Here is a 21333-nt window from a genome sequence, read left to right as displayed (position 1 = left end):
AAAGATCCACAGTTATCAGGCAGATTTCCAGAGGAAGCCCAGTTGTGGTTTCATTTTGGGACAAGCTTACTCTGCCCAGCTCTAGACTCTGTCATCTGACAGGAGTTAAATTTCTTTCTGCCTTTGTGGTTGTCCAGGCCTTACTGCTCAATGGATCCTTACCTGAAGATGAACAGGAGAGGCCCTTGGCCCTCTGTGAACCAGGAGTCAATCCCGAGGAACAGTTGGTGAGCTCCTCTTTTGTGACTGGACACGGAATAATCTGGCTTGTGTGTGTGATTTATGTTTAGCATTGGACACTCATCTGTGCCTTCGTAAAATGCTCCCTTCCCTGACTTCAGCTCTGCTGGTTTTCCTCATATGTTTTCGACTGTTTTTTCCTTTCTTCCACAAATATTTATTGCATGCTGACCATGTGCAGACACGGTTTGAAGAACTGGAGACACGGAAACGACAGATGAAACCTCAGACCCTCTCCTTGTGGAGTTTACACTCAGGTCCCTGTTGACTGAAAAAAAAAAAAAGCACAGTCTAAAGGTTGAAGGTTATGTTTTATTCGGTAGACAAAACCAAGGACTTAAGCCTGGGAAACAGCATCTCAGATAATTCTGAGAGACTGTTCCGAAGAGGAATAGGGGAAGCCAGGACATTATAGGAATTTTTGCAACAAAACCAGGTAGTCAGAACTTCAGAAATCACTGTTAGTAAAAGAAAACCAGCTATCTCAAGGAATTGAGCGCTTTTCTATGTAGGAGAAGATGCAAGAGTCAGGGCTCCCTGAATTCGATCCTCTGATGTGCAGCTCAGCTACCTGGGGCCAGTATCCCGTGCTTTCTCACCCTGAGTGTCCTGTTGCGGCAGCTGCCTGCTAGATCCCGGTATCCTTTGTTTCCACCCTGAGTCCCCTCAAGGCTCACTGCCTGGGCAGCTGTTACGTGGTGGCTTGATGGCTGCCTTTCTTTAATGAACGGCAGGCGGCATTAGTTCACATCCCCTTTGAAGCTTTTCTCTTTCTTCCTGTCCTTTAAAGTTTTGGGCTTCCCCAGTGGCTCAGTGGTAAAGAATCTGCCCAAGCAGGAGACGCAGAATCAACCCCTGGTTGGGAAGATCCCCTGGAGAAGGAAATGGCTACCCACTCCAGTACTCTTGCCTCGGAAACCCCATGGATGGAGGACCTTGGTGGGCTACAGTCCATGGGGTCGCAGATGAGTTGGGCACTAAAACAACTACACCTTAAGTGTTGCTGCTCCTCAGGGCTATACTCTGGGCTCTCTTCTGTCCTGTGCGTTCACCTGGGCAATACCTGCTGCCATGGCTTCATTCACTTCCCACCTGTCTCATATGTTGCCTCTCAAATATTTATTTCTAGCTCTGCATGAAATAACTTAATTGTTTTATTTAAATACATTTATATAATTATTTAAATTTATATTTATTTTTAGCTCTCTCCTTGGAGTTCTACATTTGTAAAGGCAACATGCACCTGCCTGTTATCTCTTCTGTATGTCCCATAAGCATCTCAATTTCAATGAGTCCTAAATTCAACAGCTTTCTCTCCCTTCTCTCCCCACCCTCAAAACTATTTGTCCTTTAAGTTTCTGTTTTTTATCACTATCCATGTAACCAAATACCCAAAACAAATCTGACACCCATACTTGAAGGGCTTCCCAGGTGATACAGTAGGAAAGAATCCTCCTGTCAATGCAGGAGACACACGGATTCGATCCCTGGGTTGGAAAGATCCCCTGGAGAAGGAAATGGCAACCAACTCCAGTATTTAGTCACCAAGTTTTATCAGTATACTTTTAAAATGTCTTCATCCAGCTTTTCTCCATTTTCACAGGTACTGCCTTAATTCAGGCCTTCATCCAGCATTCTGGTGGCCTCTGAACTGGTTTCCCTGATTCCTCTCCTGTCCTCTAATTCATTTTCCCTAAAACAGCAAGAATAACTTCACTTCAAAGCAAACTTGTTTTGTCATCCCTTTGCCTAAAACTTTTTCATCAGTTCCTGCATTATCCTTCCTGGCTTTCATGATCCTGTTCCATTTTCCTCTTGAGCTTCATCTCTTATCATTTCTCTTTCCCTTTGCCAAACCCTCTGCACACAACACACACATACTCATTCTAGACTTTATCCATAGTCATTTCCTCGCACCCCCAGGGCATATGCATCCACTGGAAGGCAGTTCTTTGTAGCTGCTCTACCCTGGCTAGCATCTAGTAGCTGCTCGGTAAATATCTGTTGATGAATGACCTCCGAATTTTACAGCATAGATACATAACCATCTCTTTTTGCCTTGTATTCAGATTATAATCCAAAGTCGTCTGGATCAGAGTATAGAGGAGAATCAAGACCTAAAGGTATGTCAGGAAATGCACATTTTATCCTTTAAAAAAATTATGGGAATATTACACACCAACTTTAGTATAGTCATGGGGAGAAGGGAGAGATGCAGACTCCAGACTAGCTGTATCTGTATTATGTCTTTAACTGACAGAGAGAGAGATGTCATAAATACGGTAAAAGAGTAACACCTTTTTAATCTCAGTGGGAATAATAGATATCTATGTCATTATTACTTATACCTTTCTTTATGTTTGAAATGTTTCATATTTATCCTTTTAATTAAAATAAATAATGGATCTACTATCAATATGATTATTTTTAAAATAAGTGACATCACATAATTAGTTTCAGGGTATACAACATGTTGATTCAATATGTGTATGTATTGTGAAATAATCACAGCTTAGTTAACATATTTACAAATTGTTTCTTATAAAGAAAACTTTTAAGATCTACTCTCTTACAGTTTTCTGATATACAGTACAGTATTATTAACAACAGTTCAGTATGGTCTTTTTTTATTAATGAATACTTCCCAGAATTTTTTTAGATCAGTGGGTCTTAGCTTTTTTGAAGTCATAAGTATATGACTGAAGCCATTAACCCTCTCCCCAGCAGTTTGCATGGGAGCACTCACTGACCTGAGTTTTGAGTGGACTAACTTTGGAGCCCATCTGTGGAGTCCTGGTGAAGAATCCCCATTTTAGATATGTTAATTCCAAACTCTTGAAGGGATTGCAATAGGAAAAGAGAGAGTAGAGTCTGAGTTGTGGGTGTTCCTCTCCTAAAATCTTTGTCCTAGTGATAATCGTGTGCATATATTTAATCTGTTGTAAGGGACAGTTAACAAAGTGTTTTATTATTGGGCCAAATGTGTTTTTATTTGATCCATAAAGAACAATACCCTCTTGGAGAACAGAAACTCTGTAACCCTTTCTGGACATTAAAAGTGAGATAATTACTTCATGAGGTTGGGGGTAGGTATATTGAGATATCATGTATTTTAGGGAGAGGGATTTAGATTATTATGATTGATGATTAAGTTTCCCTGTTGGTGAGGATTACTAAATATAGGAAAGATGAACCTATGGGAATGTATGGCATTTTCTTTCTTGGCCAGAAAGATTATGAACAGTTGAAACTGGGCAACTGGGCAGCTGAGCATGGGTGCCACAGGAGAGAATGAGATGGGTCCTGTTCATTTCTATGGGTCAGCTTTTCATTTTTCCTGGACCAGACCTGCCTTTGGCCTCAGTGGAGGGTTGATTTTCCTTGGAATGGTTATCTGAGTTTCGTATTCTTACTGACAGAATGAGGTAATGCTTCTGAAGCAACCCAGATGCTACCATCTGATCTAACTATATTTGGTTTGCAGAAGGAGCTGCTGAAATATAAACAAGAAGCCAGAAACTTACAGGGGATAAAGGTAAAAGGAAAGATATATAACACTGTAAATAAATACTCTACAAGATAAAGCATTCTGAGGGAACTGGGGTACTAGTTGGGTCCTATAGCCTTCTCTTATGTACATCTGATGGGCTCTTTCACAGGCTCTGTGCTCCCAGCAGAGACAGGGCTTTGTGGATGGGAAGTGAGACAGCTGGAGGAACATACCTTTGCTTTGCTGAGTCGTACTTCTGGTGGTTATGACTCATGATGCTGCCACTTCCCTCTGCCACCTTGATTTTTTCTATGTGTGAAAACAATCAGTTACTATGGTTTTCTTCAGTTTCAGTATTTTGTCAGTTTTTTTCAGTTCTGAAGAAGAACATACTCTTAAAAATTGTAATTTACTTAGGTTTGAATAGTTAATAACATTCAAATGGTTTGAAGTTTAAAAGTACGAAAGGATAATCCTTGAGAAGTCGGCTTTCCAGCCCTGCCCCCTCAGTCACCTAGCTGTCTTTCCTGGAGGCAACTTACCACTTATCCCCAGATACGTATGTATGTAATTTCCCCCCCAAAAATAGAATACTATAAACCCAGCTTGACACATTGCTGCTTTCACTTAACAATATATCTTAGAGATCATTCTATTTTAGTACATAAAGACCGTAGTATTCTAGTATGTAAATATATGATAATTCATTTAATCAGTTCCTATTGATAAGTCTTCTGGGTTATGTCTAGTCTTTTGCTAATACAAACAGTGATCTAGCTAATAATCTTGCTGCTGCTGCTGCTGAGTCGCTTCAGTCGTGTCTGACTCTGTGCGACCCCCTCTTGCTTACATGTTATTCCATCCTAGTAGGAGTAGATGTGCTAAATGAATAATACCTCAGAAGTGGAAAAGGATGCTCTTAAACTGCTGTTTTCCTACACTCCCATTCATGAGCCAGACTAGGGTGTAACTCAGCAGCATCTTCCAGAGTATGTTCTGTAGTCTTAGTCCTTTGAGATGCCAAAAAACAGCATGTTCCATGCTCAAATAAATCTGAGAAGTGCCATACAGGCTTGATGAGTCACAGTGAATAATAGCATATTAAAGGACCAGAGAAGGTCTGCCATAAAGAGGTTGGCCTAAAAAACAATTAGACTGTTAACTGCAGAAGTGCTTTTCCTCTCACGTAACACTTGTTAACATCCCATGAAGCACACTTGGGGAAATATTCATCTGAGCCACTGGTGCCGAGGGCATCTGAGGCCACCTTGCCATGTACTGTCATGGCAGACAGCATATTTAAGAATGACTCTCACATCCTCCAGAGCCTGCATGGTTTGTTTTCAGTCTGTAAAGAGAGAAGAGTCAGGGCACATCTCCTGGGATGCAGCTCTAGTCTGTTAGTTCCATTTGAAGTCACTATGGTTGGAGGATTGTATCATAGCCACTCCTTTTAAGTAAGTGTGTACAACCCACCTTGTCCTATGCCTGGTGGGAACCAAGATGGTACAAGCTAAGAGGAAGATATCCTAAAATTAGTAGGATCCTGTTACACTGGGAGGAGGAACCATCGGTCTAAGAACATTTCTGAGCAGGTAAATAGGATCCCAGTCCTGGTCCAGACAAGGCAGTGAAAGGCAGTGGAAGCCGGGCAGGGGCCAGGCTCTGGAAGGCAGGATGGGAGTGATTCCAGGGCTCCTTTGTGAACAGGGTGTTAGGCAGTGATAGGCCCCAGCCCTCTTGGACAAAAGAGCTCATCTAGATTGAGTATTTACAGGCCAAGAATTTAGAGAAGAAAGCCAAGGAGGGAGGACGGAGAGTGCATTGTCCAAGATCACTGTCATGGCGCTAGTGGTAAAGAACCCTTCTCCCAGTGCAGGAGACATAAGAGACGAGGGTTCGATTCCTGGGTCGGGAAGATCCCCTGAAAGAGGGCATGGCAACCCACTCCAGTAATCTTGCCTGGAAAATCCCATGGACAGAGGAGCCTTAAGGGCTACAGTCCATAGGGTCACGAAGAGTCGGACACAACTGAAGCGACTTAGCATGCATGCACTGTCATGAAAGCAAGTGGTAGGAGTGTAATTTGAGACTAGGTCTGTCTGATCCCAGAGGCCACTTATATTCTCCCCCTAGACCATCATGCTGTTGGCAACACAGGGGAATGTGGGGGCAAGTAAAGCACAGAGGGAAAAATCGGGTTTCCATCAGTCTGGTAGGACAACGGATAGGATTTTCCTTTAGATTCTAGTGTCCTGAAAGGGAACAGAAAAATTGCTGCTCATCTCCTTGTGGCAGGACCCTGTGCTCCGTTTGTTTCCTGGTTTAGTAACAGCTTCCTGATGGATGAGCTGGGACCACGTAGTGAGTGTGCTTTCTCCTCAGGATGCCCTGCAGCAGAGGCTGACTCAGCAGGACGCGTCTGTCCTTCAGCTCAAACAGGAACTACTGAGGGCAAATATGGACAAAGATGAGCTGCACAACCAGAACGTGAGTTGAAAGAGTGAACTTGGAGTCCACTGAGCCCCAAATAGGATATAGTATGAAGTCCTGTTAGATCTGTTCCCCCTCAGAGGACTCCTCCTTGTTCCTAGATGAAAGCCTGTACCACACTGGCCTTGAGCCCTGCGATGTTGAGGACACTGAGACCCTGGGGCTGCCTTGTGGTTCTACAGTCTGATTATCTCGCTGAAGATGTGGAGAGTGGCTGTGTGTTTTTACCATAGATGTGCCCTCTCTGTGCTGTATCCTGTAAACTGCCAACATCAGCTCTAGTTACCTACTGGTTTCCTAGCTGGTTTGGCAGATAATGCCCCCACACCATTGAATTCCGTCTTATCCTTCTCGCAGGTGGATCTGCAGAGGAAGCTAGAGGAGAGGAATCGGCTCTTGGGAGAATATAAAGTAAGAATGTGTATCAGTTTGGAAATTATTTCCACCTGACCTTTGGTGAACAGCCTATTGTTGCTGTTGTTCAAAGAACACTTCAGTACTCTGTTCTCCTCCTTGCTTTCTGCAAGGAAATCCTTTTCTGAGTTCCTTTGATTCACTAACCCTGAAGGTCGATAGCATGGCTAGGAGAAGGAACTCAGAGCTAGGAGTCTGGAAGCTTCATTTCAGCCAGGCTTTATCTTTATCCAATCCCAAAGAAGGGCAATGCCAAAGAATGTTTGAACTACCATACAGTTGTGTTCATTTCACATGCTAGAAGGTAATGTTCAAAATCCTTCAAGATAGGCTTTAACGGTACGTGAACTGAGGACTTCTAGATGTACAAGCTAGGTTTAGAAAACGCAGAGGAACCAGAGATCAAATTCCCAACATCCATTGGATCATTAAAAAAAGCCAGAGAATTCCAGAAAAACATGTACGTCTGCCTTCACTGACCATGCTAAAGCCTTTGACTGTGTGGGACTCTACTTTCTTTAGATGGAAATGGCATCACGCAAGGTGAACTGTTGGATGTCCTTGGCTTTGCCACTCGTCTGAAAGCTGTGTCTCTGTTGCAGAAGGAGCTGGGGCAGAAAGATCGCCTCCTGCTGCAGAACCAGGCCAAGTTGGAAGAAGCACTTCGGAAACTGTCCGAGGCCAGTTACCAGCAGGTGGGGACCGGGTTTCACCACTGACTTTCCTGCCCCTCCGACCTGAAGGACTCCCTGTCTGATTGAGTGTATGCGATTTGCAGGTGGACCTGGAGCGAGAACTGGAACACAAGGATGTCCTTTTGGCTCACTGTATGAAAAGAGAGGCAGACGAGGTAACCTGCCTGCCGCTCGGGGTCTCTGTCACGCGTTGACGGGGGCAAAGAGGGAGATTCAGTTATTAACTCAGGGCTGAACCAGCACCACAGGTTGGTTTCTGTTTGATGGGGAGGATAAAAGTGCAGGTTCTGGGATAAGAAAATCTGGTTTCAAATCCCAGCTTTACCTCTTTTTTTAAAAAAACATTTTTTTTTACACACTTTCCCACTGTGTGACCTTAAGTTGCTTAGCTTCTGAACCTTAGAAATAAGGCTCATCTGGAAAATGGAAATAGCAGTGCCCTTCTCTGCCATGATGAAGAATACATAAGATAGTCCATCTAAGTAACAACACAGTCCTGGTAGATCTGCCTGGCACAGAGTTGGGCTCAAAACGTTTTAGTCACTGTTCTTTTTTTTTCTTTTTATTACTGAAGCAAAGGCAGGAGATGCTGGAGCAGCATTCTCAGGCCTTCCTGGGGCCAGGCAGAGGCTAGGCGAGGGACTCCAAATGGAGGTTTTCATTTTGTTAACTCTGCATTCAGCAGTACCTTCTGAGTGTCAGGTATTGGAGATACAGCAGTGAACCAAAGGGAAAAAGATCTTTGCACTACATCAGGAAGTGATTCGTGTAAAGAAGAAAAATAAGAGGAATTGCTTTGGAATTTTCCCTTGTACAAGCATCCTTTCTTCTTGCTGCTCTAGGTGACCAACTACAACAATCACAGCTCTCAAAGCAATGGTTTTCTCCTTCCAGCGGCAGGAAAAGGAGCTGCTTCAGTCGTTCACAGAGGGGTATGTCTTTAGGATTTGAGTACAGACTTGCCACTTCCAGCCAAAACCAAAAGGGTACCCTAGTCATCGCCAGTGGAGTCGGCCTTTTATATCCCTGTTCCCCAATTCTTGCATCTGTTGGGTGTGTAAAGCTGTGAGGCACTTACTATCCAAAGTTAAGAATTAGTGAGCCATCAGTGGGCTCGCGTCTATGGAGGAAAAAGTTTTCCTACAATTTCCACCTCCTCCATCAAAAATAAGAGATCTGTTGAAAACCCCTCCCCTGTATGCTCTTGAGCCCCACGGTTGGGATGTGGTTAATAAGGTGGCACCGCGGGCCCATGGTTTTGCCCACAGAGCAGCGACCTGCAGCTTGTGCGAGACGCCCTCCGCAGCCTACGCACCAGCTTCAGTGGCCACGACCCTCAGCACCACACCATCGACAGCCTGGAGCAGGGCATCTCCAGCCTCATGGAGCGCCTGCATGCCGTGGAGACCCAGAGGAAGCAAGAAAGAAGGGTAACCCTCTTTCTGTGATGTTTCTCTCATCCCCCGAAGAAGCCTGCTCTTGTCAATTTGATATAGATGAAGGCAGTGCTAAGATAGAAGGCCCTGCTGAAGGTTACAGTTGCTTTTCTCTTTGGTTTTCCTCTCAGGGGAGCTGACCGTTCATCATGGTATGACAGTCAAGGAGGGAGTTCACAGATAACTCTAAGCAGCTGGGTAGCTGTCTAAGGGATTGTGGCTCTTGACCCACAGGTCTCCCTTTACTGCTTACTCTCCATCCTCTTCCCCCCGAATGAGCTTGGCATTGGTTGAGGAAATATATGAGACAATGCATTGAAAACTAGAATGCTTTTTATATATGTACATTGTTATTGCTAGGATAAACACATCCAATTTTATATTCTGTGGAAAAAGCTGTGGTAGAAAAGTATATATTTTAAGTATACTTTTATGATTCAAATTTCTTGGTTAAATTCTCCCATTGATCATAGCTCTTGTGATTTTGTGTCACTCCCCAGGTTCGGGGCAAGTCACCCAGAACTCAAGCAGGTAGTGAGTACCGGGAGTCCTGGCCCCCTAATTCAAGTAAGTACTCCGTATTGCTCAGTAAGGACTCCTAGCATATTAGATCAGAAATTTAGTATTTATATGCTACTAATATTTTGGAGACAGAATTTTTCTTGTGGTACTTCACTCTCTTTTTAAAAAAAGCAGTACCACATTCTTCACACTCATTTGTTCTGTTTCTTGGGCTGCATCCTGTCTTAGTTGTGGCAAGGCATGTGGGATCTTAGTTCCCCAACCAGGGGCTGAACCTGTATTGCCTGCATTGCAGGGTGGATTCTTACCCACTGGAAGACCAGGGAAGTCCCCGTACTTCACCTTTATAATGCACTGTTCTGTAGCAATACTAGAATCGAGTTGCTTCTAGGAGTGTGAAGATCATACCACCATTATCACCACCACCGTTACCCCGAGTACCATTTAGCCACATGCAGGATGCTGCTGATTCAGAAAGGCTAAAATATCTTAAACAAAATATCTTTGGAAATAAACAAGCTCCAAACAGTTACACCAAACGAAGCAAAATATAAAACAACAAACACATATACAGATCACTTGAAAGTCTCAAATAGAGAAAATTTGCAGTTCTTCTCAGAGGCAAGAAGTTTCATTTCTTTGGGGATTTCCAAAACTTTTGAGTGCATAGGTCATTCAATTTGTTTGAACTTAACTGTGTTATATTTTTTTTTTCCTTGTTAATTCTAACATGTTGGGAAATCTACCCTGCCTGGTAATTTCTATTTTACTTCATATCTTACCTTTTGGTTTAATAGCATTCATGTTTTCTTATCTTTTATAGTTTACCCAGGCCTGATCTAAAAGTATCTAAATAATAATTTATAAAAACCAAATAGTGAAAGGCTGACCACAACCAGTTTTATATGTTAAAGATAGTTTTTAAAACCACATTAATAAGGCTAAAGTAAAACACTTAAAGAAAGTATTTGCCCAAATGTGAAAGGTAAAATATTTTTTGTAGAGTAGATAAGATAGTGTTCTCAAACCTCCATATATTTTTTTCTCTTGAATGAGATATTTACACTGAGACTGAAATAGACTGCTGCTGCTGCTGCTAAGTCGCTTCAGTCGTGTCCGACCCTGTGCGACCCCATAGACGGCAGCCCACCAGGCTCCCCCGTCCCTGGGATTCTCCAGGCAAGAACACTGGAGTGGGTTGCCATTTCCTTCTCCAATGCATGAAAGTGAAAAGTGAAAGTGAAGTCGCTAAGTCTTGCCCAGCTCTTAGCTACTGCTTGGACTGCAGCCTACCAGGCTCCATCCATGGGATTTTCCAGGCAAGAGTACTGGAGTGGGGTGCCATTGCCTTCTCCATGAAATAGACTATTAGTACCCAAATTAGTTTCAATGTTTTTTTCTAGCATTGTTTTGAACCAGTCATTTCCGTTTTCTTGATAGGCTTTTTATTTTATCCTTGTCCTCTTTAGTACTTTCTTTAGGTTAGTTTAAACTGCCAGTGTACCTAGGTCTAAATATTTAGAGATTCTTTTTCATAAGTCTAGTAAATTTCTCCCTCCCTGGAATAATTCTTTTCTGTATATGACTTACTTATTTAAAAGACTGCAAATAAATTCACAGTTTCTTATAAAATGGAGTGTTAATTCAATACCAATATTGACAAATAAGCTGAAATGCCTCTCATCTAAAAATACAAACATTCATGCAATTTGATAACCCTCTAGCTACTGAGTTATTTATCTTATTCCTCTGCATCAGACTTCTTGAAAGAATGATCTCCAAGTGCTCTTTCTTCATTGTTACCTCCCCTTCACTTCTTAATCCACTAATTGGTCTTTTACTCGTTACTCCACTTCATGTTTTTCTTGGGTCCATGTTGACTGTCTTGTTGCCTAATCAAAGTGGTCATGTTTCATACCTTATCTTCCATTGACTTTTCAAAAGCATTTACTGCCTTTGAATAGTCTCCTTCTGGAAACATTCCTCTCCTTTAACTTTAGTACCAACCAGTTAATTCGTTCAACAAGTATTTATTGAGCATTCACTATGTAGAGTTCTTGTTAGGCATTAGTGATCTCGAGATGAACAAGATGGACGTGGTGCTTGGCCTCACTAGACTGTAGTCTCGAGGTACAATGTCCTCCTCTTCTCCTCCTCTGCCTAACCCTTGACTGTGCCCTGGGATTCCACTGGAGGTCTAGACCTAGGCCTTCTGATATTCTCTATCTGTGATCCTTTCTACTTCCATGGCTTCAACCACTCTGGTATGCCAATTATTTTTAAACTTTCATCTCTAACTGCAAGCGTTTTCTGAGCTGCAGGGCTGTATTTTTGAATGCCAGCTGGATATCTTCTCTGCAGGTCAGAAGACACTTCAAAACTCATGTCCAAAACTGGAAACAAAACAATAGAGGGGGAAAACAAAAGAGTGTAGAATCAAACAGATCTGGGATGCAGCTGTAGCTCTCAGCAGAGTATACCATGAGCAAGAATGTTAATGACCGTCCTTGCATTTTAGTTTTTGTGTTTTTGAAATGGAGATAATCGTGAAGGATTGTGAACATTAAGTGAAATATTATATGTGGATAATCTGGTGTAGCGTGTCATATGAGAGATGCAAGGCTGTGCCCTTTCTTTCTCCTTTTCATGATGGCCAAATCTCCTGAAATCTTCTCTTTGAACCTACTTCCTGTCTTGCAATTTACTCTTAAGGGAAAACAACAACAACAATAATTAATTTAAAACTAATACAGTAGATTAGTGAGAGCTTCCCTGGTGGCTCAGTGGTAAAGAATCTGCCTGCATTGCAGGAGCTGCAGGAGACCAGGTTCAATTCCTGGTTCAGGAAGATCCCCTGGAGGAGGGCATGTCAACCCACTCCAGTATTCTTGCCTGGAGAATCCCATGGACAGAGGAGCCTGGCAGGCTACAGTCCATAGGGACATGACTGAAGCAACTTAGCAGGCATGCACATTAGATTAGTGGCATAAATTGAGATTTCAGATAAAACCCACACATCTATGATAATTTGACAAGCAAATAGTATCTCCCACAAATGGCATCAGGACAACTGGATATCCATAGGCAAAAGAAGGACCTGTACTTCACATTATGTACAAAATTAATTTAAAATGCATCATTGACCTAAATATAAGTATTAAAACTAAAACTCTCAGAAGGAAACACAGGGGAAAATATTCATGACCTTGAATTCTTAGACATTAAAAGCATGAGCAATAAAAGAAAAAAATAGGAAAATGGACTTCATCAAAATTAAAAACTATTTGGACCAAAGAACGTTATCAAGAAAGTGAAGACAACCAGAATAAGAGAAAATATTTCAAAATCATTTATCTATTAAGGGCCTAGGATAAAAACTACATAAAGAACTCTTCTAACTTAGCAACAGAAGACCAAAAAAAAAATCTGATATTAATAACAGATGGGCAAAGGACTTGAATAGACATTTCCCCGAAGAAGATGAATAAATGGCCAAGGTTTATGTGCGTGTGCTCAGTCTCTTCAGTGGCGTCTGACTCTTTGTGACCCCATGGACTGTAGTCCACCAGGCTCCTGTGTCCATGGGATTTTCCAGGCAAGAATACTGGAGTGGGTTGCCATGCTGTCCTCCAGGGGATCTTCCCCACCCAGGGAACCCATGTCTCCTGCGTCTCTTGCATTGCAGGTAGATTCTTTACTGCTGATTCACCAGGGAAGCCCCAAATGGCCAATACGCACATGCAAATATGCTTAACGTTGTTAGTTATTAGGAAAATGCAAACCAAAACCACAATGAGATACCACTTGATGCCTACTGATGATTCTGAAAAAATAAGTAAAAGTGTTGGTGAGGATGTAGAGAAGTTGAAACTTTTGTGCATTGCTGATAGGGATGTAAAATGGTAGAAAACAGTTTGCTGGCTCTTCAAAAAGTTAAACATAGAATTACTCAATGACTTTGCAATTCCACTCCCAGGTGTATACCCAAAAGAATGAAAAGCAAGTGTTCAAAAAAGAAAAATGTGTACACACATGTTCATAGCAGAATTATTCACAATAGCTAAAAGGTGCAAACAGCCAAATGTCCATCAGTCGATAAAAGGGTAAACAGTTTCTGCATATATGCATATAATGGGATGTTATTCAGCCACAAAGAAGAATGAATTACTGATACCTGCCTCAACATAAATGAATCTTGAAAATGTTAAGTGAAAGATGCCAAACAGAAAAGGGCAGAAATTGGAAGGATCCTTTTCTATGAAATATCCAGAATAGGCAAATCCATCGAGACAGAAAGTAGATTAGACAGATGTCAGGATTAGGAAGGGAGTTCAATGAGTATGAGGTTTCTTTTTCAGATAATGAGAATGTTCTGGAACTAGATAGTGGTGATGGTTACACATGGCTGTGAATGTAATAAGTACCACTGAATTGTACACTTTAAGTTGTTAAAATGGTGAGTTTTGTGTTACATGGATTATACCTCAGTTTTTTAAAAAGTGAATTATAATAAGCCTGCAAGGAGCTGTGCTAACAGAAAAGGTTGAATAGTCTAAAATATTATAACTGTCTTAAATCCATCAGAGAGATGAAATCAGAGGGCAGCCAACCAGCCTGAAAGGTAAACAGTGCCTCCAAGCACAGATAGGATACCAGCACTGGCTCACTTATGGCAGAGCGCAGGAGAAAGATGGGGCCACTGTACAAACAGATAGGAATTCAGCTAAGATTTTAATAAATTGTAAAAGGCTGGGCAGAGACTAGGAACCCTGGGGGCCACAAATGCAAGAAGAGTTTGCACCTGCTTGCTGACGCTTCTGTTGACCTCCATTTGGGTGCTTATGGCAAAGACTGGTTGTGGGAACAGAGTGTAGAGAAATCTGTTTTGGGGGTGGGGGCTCAGAGGAGGGACTGGCTGCCACTGCCAAAAAAAACCATGAAGAACCATCTGGGCCTTGATCCCTTAAAGAACAAAAGTTTTAAACTGCTGAGGAAGGGCAGCAAGTCCTGTTTCCCCTTCATCCCCATCTCAGGCAAAGGTGAAGACCTACTTCAGCTAGTGGGGAAAAAGAAAGAATAAAAGAACTCTCAACCCCGCCGGGAGTGGCAGCAAACTGCCTTGGGCTCAGATCATTAGAGGTTGCCTTCCACTGGGGAAAGGGTAGGATCACTGAGAAAGCCCCACCTCAAGACTAAGGTTGGATCACAGAGAAGCCTCCCTCAGCCCTCCCCACAGGGTGAGCAAGTGCTGTGTAAGAAGGGCCAGCAGTCTGCCTCTGAGGGAGGGGCACACAAATCAAGTCTGCAGTTGAGGGTGGGGGCTTCCCTCCTGGTACAGTGGTTAAGACTTGGTGCTCCCAATGCAGGGGGCGCAGGTTCAATCCCTGGTCAGGGAACTAAGATCTCACATGCGGCATGGTGTGACCAAACTAATAATGATAAAGTTGAGGGTATTAAGGGAAAACCCTGCGGGGGTGCAGCTCCTTAACATAACCCTAGAGAAATGTGAAGGTGATGGTGCACTGAAAGTAACTTTAACAAAAATTCCAGTCTCAGCTCAACTCCTGATGTGACTGATTCCGCTGTTCCCACCAGTGGCCGGGAAGAACAAGCAATGTGCCCATTTCTAGACATAAACATTTTTTACCTTAGTCTCTACAGTCTTACACAGGAAATCTGACAGTCAATAAAAAAATTATGGGACATCCACAGGAACAAGAAAAATGCACGCCACTGTCAGAAGTCAATAAGGGTCTATTCAAGAGTTGACTCACACATGACTTAAGATATTGAAACCATCAGAAGAGGAGTTTTTAGGAACTGTGTTAATGGCTGAAGTAAAAATGTTTATATAATGCATGTACAGGTGAGGAATTTTAGCAGAGAGATGGAAATTATGAAAAGGAGTCAAATGGAATGCTAGAAATAAAAATAAATATTACAAAGATGAAGAGTGTCTTGAGCAGGTACATCAGAAGACTCAACAAACATAGCTAAGGAAAGAATCAGTGAACTTGAATAGGAGTTACCCAAACTGCACTACAAAAAGAAAAAGAGTAGGCGAGAGGAAAAACAACCTGGTAGCGATGGGATAATATCCATATGGATGAAGATACATGTAACTAGAATCTCTGATCCAAAAGAGACAGAACAGGGCAGAAGAAGCATTTGAAGACATAAAGGCCAGTTATTTTCCAAAAATATATAAAGACATCACACCACAGATCCAAGAAGTTGTGAGAATTGCAAGAAGTATGAATAACAATGACAATAAAGGAGTCAAATTACTGAAAATCAAAGAAAAGAGAAAATCTCGAAGGTAACCAGAGATGGGGGAAAATATTACAAACAGAAAAACAAAAATGAGAATTACAGAATTCTTATCAGAACCTGCAGGTAGATAAGATAGTGGGGGAACATCTTTAAAGTACTGAAAGGAAAAAAAAAACCTAGAATTCTGTAGCTGGAGTATATGTTTTTATACACAAAACCCAAGAGAATTCATTACAAACAGACTTTCACTGCAGGAAATGTTAAAGGAATTTCTGGAGAAGGCAATGGCATCCCACTCCAGTACTCCTGCCTGGAAAATCCCATGGGCGGAGGAGCCTGGAAGGCTACAGTCCATGGGGTCGCTGAGGGTCAGACATGACTGAGCGACTTCACTTTCACTTTTCACTTTCATGCATTGGAGAAGGAAATGGCAACCCACTCCAGTGTTCTTGCCTGGAGAATCCCAGGGACGGGGGAGCCTGGTGGGCTGCCGTCTGTGGGGTTGCACAGAGTCGGACACGACTGAAGCGACTTAGCAGCAGCAGCAGCAGAATGAAGGAAAATATAAAAGACTTTTTACCCCTTATTTTTAATTACTCTGAAAGATAATAGGCTGTTTAAGCAAAAATAGTATTGATGTGTTACTGGTTTATTTCATATTTGAAAGTGAAATGTATGACAGTAATACAAAGATCAGGAAAGAGGAATTAGGACTCTACTGTTGTAACTTCTGTAGCTCTTACATGTGAAGCAGTATAATATCCTTTGAAAGCTGACTGACTAAAGATATATATATAAATCTAAGAACAACCACTAAATTTTTAAAGAATAAACAAGTTAATAGCAGATATAAGAAATTGTACAAATAATCCAATACCAAAAAAAAAAAAGTAAAATATCTCACTGTTTAAAATATCATTTACATGTTGAAGTGATGTATCCAAACTGAGAACCTAAACATACTGGGTTTTGAAGTATGACACATATCTGCATGAGTGCTTAGTCGCTCAGTTGTGTCCAACTCTTTGTGATGCCATAGACTGTAGTCTGCCAGGCTCCTCTGTCTGTGGAATTCTCCAGGCAAAAATACCGGAGGGGGTAGCATTCCCTTCTCTAAGGAATCTTCTTAATTCAGGGATCGAAGCCACGTCTCCTGCACTGCAAGCAGATTCTTTACCATCTGAGCCACAAGAGAAGCCCCTGTATGTATATACAGATATGCACGTACATATATACACACATTCCAAAGGTGGGGAGAAAAAGACAAAGGAGAAAAGGAACAAAAAATATATGGAACAAATAGAAACAAGGGAGATGGTACATTTTAAAAAATAATCTGGTTTTTATGACATTTTTTTTTTTTTACCACTTAGAAAATTATTCTTTATCAGTATTATAGTAATTGGGAAACAGCCTTGTTTGATGGGATAAATATAGCTCAACCTTGTGAAGATGGTTCATTCTCCCCAAATGATCTGTAGCGTCATGTTATTCCAATAAAAATCCTAACAGGGTTATCGTCCAATTAAATAAATTAAAAAAATACCTAACAGGGGACTTCCCTGGCGGTCCAGTAGCGAGGACTCTGTGCCGGGGGTCTGAGTTTTGATCTTGGTCAGGGTGGATCTCACCTGATGCAACTGAGAATTTGCATGCTGCAAAAGGAGGAGGAGGAGAAGGGGACGACAGAGGATGAGCTGGTTGGATGGCCTCACTGACTCGACGGACGTGAATTTGAGTAAGCTCTGGGAGTTGGTGATAGACACAGAAGCCTGGTGTACTGCAGTCCATGGGGTCGCAAAGAGCTGGACACCCCTGAGTGACTGAACTGAACTGAGCAAAAGATCTCAAGTGCCACAACTGAGACCCAGAGCAGCCCAATAAATATGTTTTAAAGTCCTGTCAGACTTTTTGTAGATATAAACAAGCTGATGCTAAAGTTTACATGGATGAGATTAGAATAGTTTAAAAAAAAAGTTGAGAAAAATAAACAAAGGAGGTGGCGGGCCACACTACCTGATTTCAAAACTAGCTATGAAGTTGGAGTAATCAACACAGTGCATTGTAAGTGCATAGACAGACACAGAGATCACTGGAACAGAATAGAAAGTTCAGAAACAGACTCACTGAATTTGACCAGTTGATTATTAATAACAGTGCAAAATCTATTTGATGGCTCAAGGGTAGGCTTTTCAACAAATCGTCCTGGAACAATTAAAGACCCATATCAAAAAAAGATCATTGACCCACACTTCATGCCACATATAAAAAATTGACTCCAAATGAACCATACATGTCAGTATAAAAGCTAAAATTGATTTGTGATGCCTTTTAAAATCATGTATGTTATTTACACATACATATACACAACACTGTGTTTCTGGGTCATTTGTTCTCTGAGGTTTTCAAGATTTTTAAAAATTACTTTTATGTATTTATGTATAGTTTCGCTGCGCCGCGCAGCATAGAAGATGGTTCCCCAAACAGGGATCACACCCGGGCCTCCGCAGTGAAAGCACCAAATCCTAACCAGGCCACCCGAGAACTCCCTCTGTGGTTTTCGTATATAACTTCTATAGTAATGTCACCCTGAAACAACAGTGATCATTTTATCAATATGATTTAAAGTGGAGTAAGACTATTTCTCTCTCATTATGCTTTTTCTTTTTTACTCAAAGAGTCTGTGCAGTCCAACTCGGCCTTCTTCACTAGTCACCCGAAAGTCCTCTCATTAATGTCATCAGTGACCTATTTACCACGCCTGTCTTTATCTACCAGGCTTCTGTGTGACATCTGACGTACTCTTACCCTCCAGTTCACCCAAAGTGTGTGTATAACATTTTATTGGTCAGCTTGGACTGTCATAACAGAACACCACAGACTGAGTGACTTAACAGCAGTTTGTTTTCTCATAGTTCTGGAGGCTGGAAGTCCCAAGATGAGGATGCCAGTGTGGTCAGGTTTGCTGAGGGAGGGTGTTCTTCCTGGCTTGCAGACAGTCAGCTTCCTGCTGTGTCTTCATATGGTAGAGAGAGAGCTCTGGTGTTTCTTCCTCTTTGTATGGGGGCACCAGTTCTTTGGGATGAGAAGTGGTGCACTCTTATAACCTCATTTAACTTTAATCCCTCCTTTAAGGCCTATCTGCAGTAAATTCTTGCCTGGAGAATCCCACAGACAGAGGAGCCTGGTGGGCTACAGTCCATGGGGCTGCAAAGAGTCGGACACAACTGAGCGACTAACACTTTCACTTTTCACTATTTTTGCATCTCTAGTTCTTGATACATAATAGGCACCCAGTAAACATTTTAAATGGATGACACTTCTGTTCCCCTGTCTTAGGTAACTACCATGAATCTATTTCCTAGATCATAAATTTTGGTTATTTTTCACTTTCTCTTTTATCCTTGACATTCAACTATATCCAAAGTACTAAGACTTTTATCTTCTAAAGTTCTCTCAAATTCATCCCTTCTCTAGCTCCAGGGCTATATCTTACCCTTCCTCACCTTTCAGATTATTTTAATTGCCTCTCAATGGGATCACCATTTCCAGAATTTCTCCCATCCAACCCTTTATTTTGCTGCTAGATTGACCTTTCTAAAATGCCAGTCTGATCATATCAGTTCCTTTTAATATCTCCCTAGAGCTTAAGACTAATATCTAAATGTCTGAGCCTGGCAGAGTCCTTTGTGATTTGGGCCTGCCTACCTTATTATCCTCATTTTCCATTACTTCCCAAGGTATTATGCTCAAGCCTTACTAGTCAACTTCCAGTTTTATAGATACGTGATCCTTTTTCATGCCTTTATAAGTATCCATCATTCTTGGAATGCCTTTTCCAAATTCTACATATGATCATTTTTTTAGGTGCTTTGTTTAACAATTCTCAAATTGTTTAAACAATTTAACTAAGGGAAGTTTCTGACCTCTTCCAGGTAGAATTAACTACTCCATCTTTGGTCTTCCTTTGCAGTTTGTACGAATCTGATTTTAATGTATTAAGTATTTGTTAGGTGATTCCCAGGTGGCTCAGTGGTAAAGAATCTACCTGCCAAGCCGGAGACACATGTTCAGTCCCTGGGTCTGAAAGATCCCTTGGAGAAGGAAATAGCAACCCACTCCAGTATTCTTGCCTGGGAAATCCTATGGACAGAGGAGCCTGGTGGGCTATAGTCCATGGGGTTGCAGAGTTGGACACGACTTAGCAACTAAATAACAACAACAATTATTTGTTATCACACCTGTCATCTGTACTGGACTATAAACTCTTTGAGATCAGAGGTCACATATAATTAATTTTATATTCTCAAAATCTAGTACATGGTAAGTCCTCAATAATTGTTTGTTGAATGAGTGAATGAAAAGATCAATCATAAAATTTAATGATAAAAGTGAATGTTTTATTTAAAAAACTGCTGTGTGCCAAGCCCTTGGTGCTGGAGTCAAAGGAGCATCATGGCATGCAGGTTTCAATAAATGGCATTCTTTGAAAAAAATTCTGAAAACTAACTGATTACTGTGCAGAGAGAGAATGTTCCCTTGTTTTTCTTCTCTGTGTTATTCATCTCTCCTACTTCCTTATTTTAAACCTCTTCCTAGGAATTCCCTGGTGGTTAATTCCATGGTGGTTAATAACCGCAAGTGTGGTTAAGACTCCACACTTTCAACACCAAGGGTCTGGTTTTGATCCCTAGTCAGGGAATTAAGATTCCCACAAAATGTGAGGTGCAGCCGAAAAAAAAAAAACAAAAGCCTTAAAAACCCCAAACAAAAAAACCCTTCCTGGGGACTTCCATGGTGGTCCAATGGTTAAGAATCTGCCTTGCAGTGCAGGAGACTGGGGTTCGATCCCTGGTTGGAGAACTAAGATTCCATATTCCCCCAGGGCAACTAAGCTCACCATAACTAAGACTCAGTGTAGCCAAATAAACAAATATTAAAAAAAATAAAAACTCTTCCTAGAACTATTCTCTGGTTGTTGCCAGTTTGATTGGGATCAATGGCCTAGAATAAGTTAAGAAAACCTGTGTATCTGGAATTGCAGGAGATGTTTTTAATAAAAGTTTGTTTTTGGTCCTGATGATAAAACTTTTTAACTGGTCTCTTCTGTTCTCTTAAATTCATAATCATAAGTAATTCACTGAGCATCAGTGAACCAAGTCAGGAATAACAGTTTTTAAAGTGCTCAAAATAGCTTCTGCTGAGAGCTATGGATTACAGCCTAGCATTCCAGGGCTATTTATTGCTTTTTCCATCAGTACCTATTCAAAGAAGAGAGACAAAGTATGGATCAAGAAATCTGAGTTAAAAACTGTGGGGACTGAGACTATGCTGGTGGTCCTGTGGTTAAGAATCCACCTGCCAATGCAGAAGACACTGGTTCGATCTCTGGCCCTGGAAGGTTCCACGTGCCTCACGGCAACTAAACAGTTATGGTGCACAGACTTAGTTGCCCCATGGCATGTGGGATCTTCCCAGACTAGGGATTGAACCTGTGTCCCCTGCATTCACAGGTGGATTCTTATCCACTGTGCTACCAGAGAAGTCCCCTACCTGAAATCTTGCCTGGCTTCTCTGACCTCTTTTGACTCTTGGCAGCAGTGCCTGTCAGAACAGTTGCTGTTCCCCTGCTAGAATCACCTGGAACAGGTGAAAAGGGATGGTCCTTGTGATAGCATCCATGTCCGAAGCACCTCCTGTCTTAGTGGCCCCAGCGGTGACTTCCTATGGGTCACACCCTATGGACAAGGTGTTTGGCAAGGGTTTCAAA

The 21333-nt window shown here is 41.7% G+C and overlaps 1 protein-coding gene across 5 annotated transcripts in view; it reads left to right on the top strand.

Annotated features, from left to right (window-relative positions):
* Nucleotides 1-21333, top strand: part of DIXDC1 (DIX domain containing 1) — a 79128-nt gene that overhangs the window by 51390 nt on the left and 6405 nt on the right. For all 5 annotated transcript variants that reach the window (XM_027563761.1, XM_027563758.1, XM_027563759.1 and 2 more), the window contains 10 exons: nt 138-227; nt 2310-2363; nt 3725-3775; nt 6116-6220; nt 6581-6634; nt 7240-7332; nt 7416-7487; nt 8175-8264; nt 8601-8762; nt 9269-9335. In XM_027563761.1, the coding sequence (XP_027419562.1) occupies nt 138-227; nt 2310-2363; nt 3725-3775; nt 6116-6220; nt 6581-6634; nt 7240-7332; nt 7416-7487; nt 8175-8264; nt 8601-8762; nt 9269-9335 (838 nt within the window). The remainder of the gene's footprint in view (nt 1-137; nt 228-2309; nt 2364-3724; nt 3776-6115; nt 6221-6580; nt 6635-7239; nt 7333-7415; nt 7488-8174; nt 8265-8600; nt 8763-9268; nt 9336-21333) is intronic.

The sequence above is a fragment of the Bos indicus x Bos taurus genome, chromosome 15 (genome assembly GCF_003369695.1).
Source record: "Bos indicus x Bos taurus breed Angus x Brahman F1 hybrid chromosome 15, Bos_hybrid_MaternalHap_v2.0, whole genome shotgun sequence".
Lineage (NCBI taxonomy): Eukaryota > Metazoa > Chordata > Mammalia > Artiodactyla > Bovidae > Bos > Bos indicus x Bos taurus.
The sequence above is the reverse complement of the archived record's forward strand: the minus strand, read 5'-3'. Positions and strand labels throughout refer to the sequence as shown.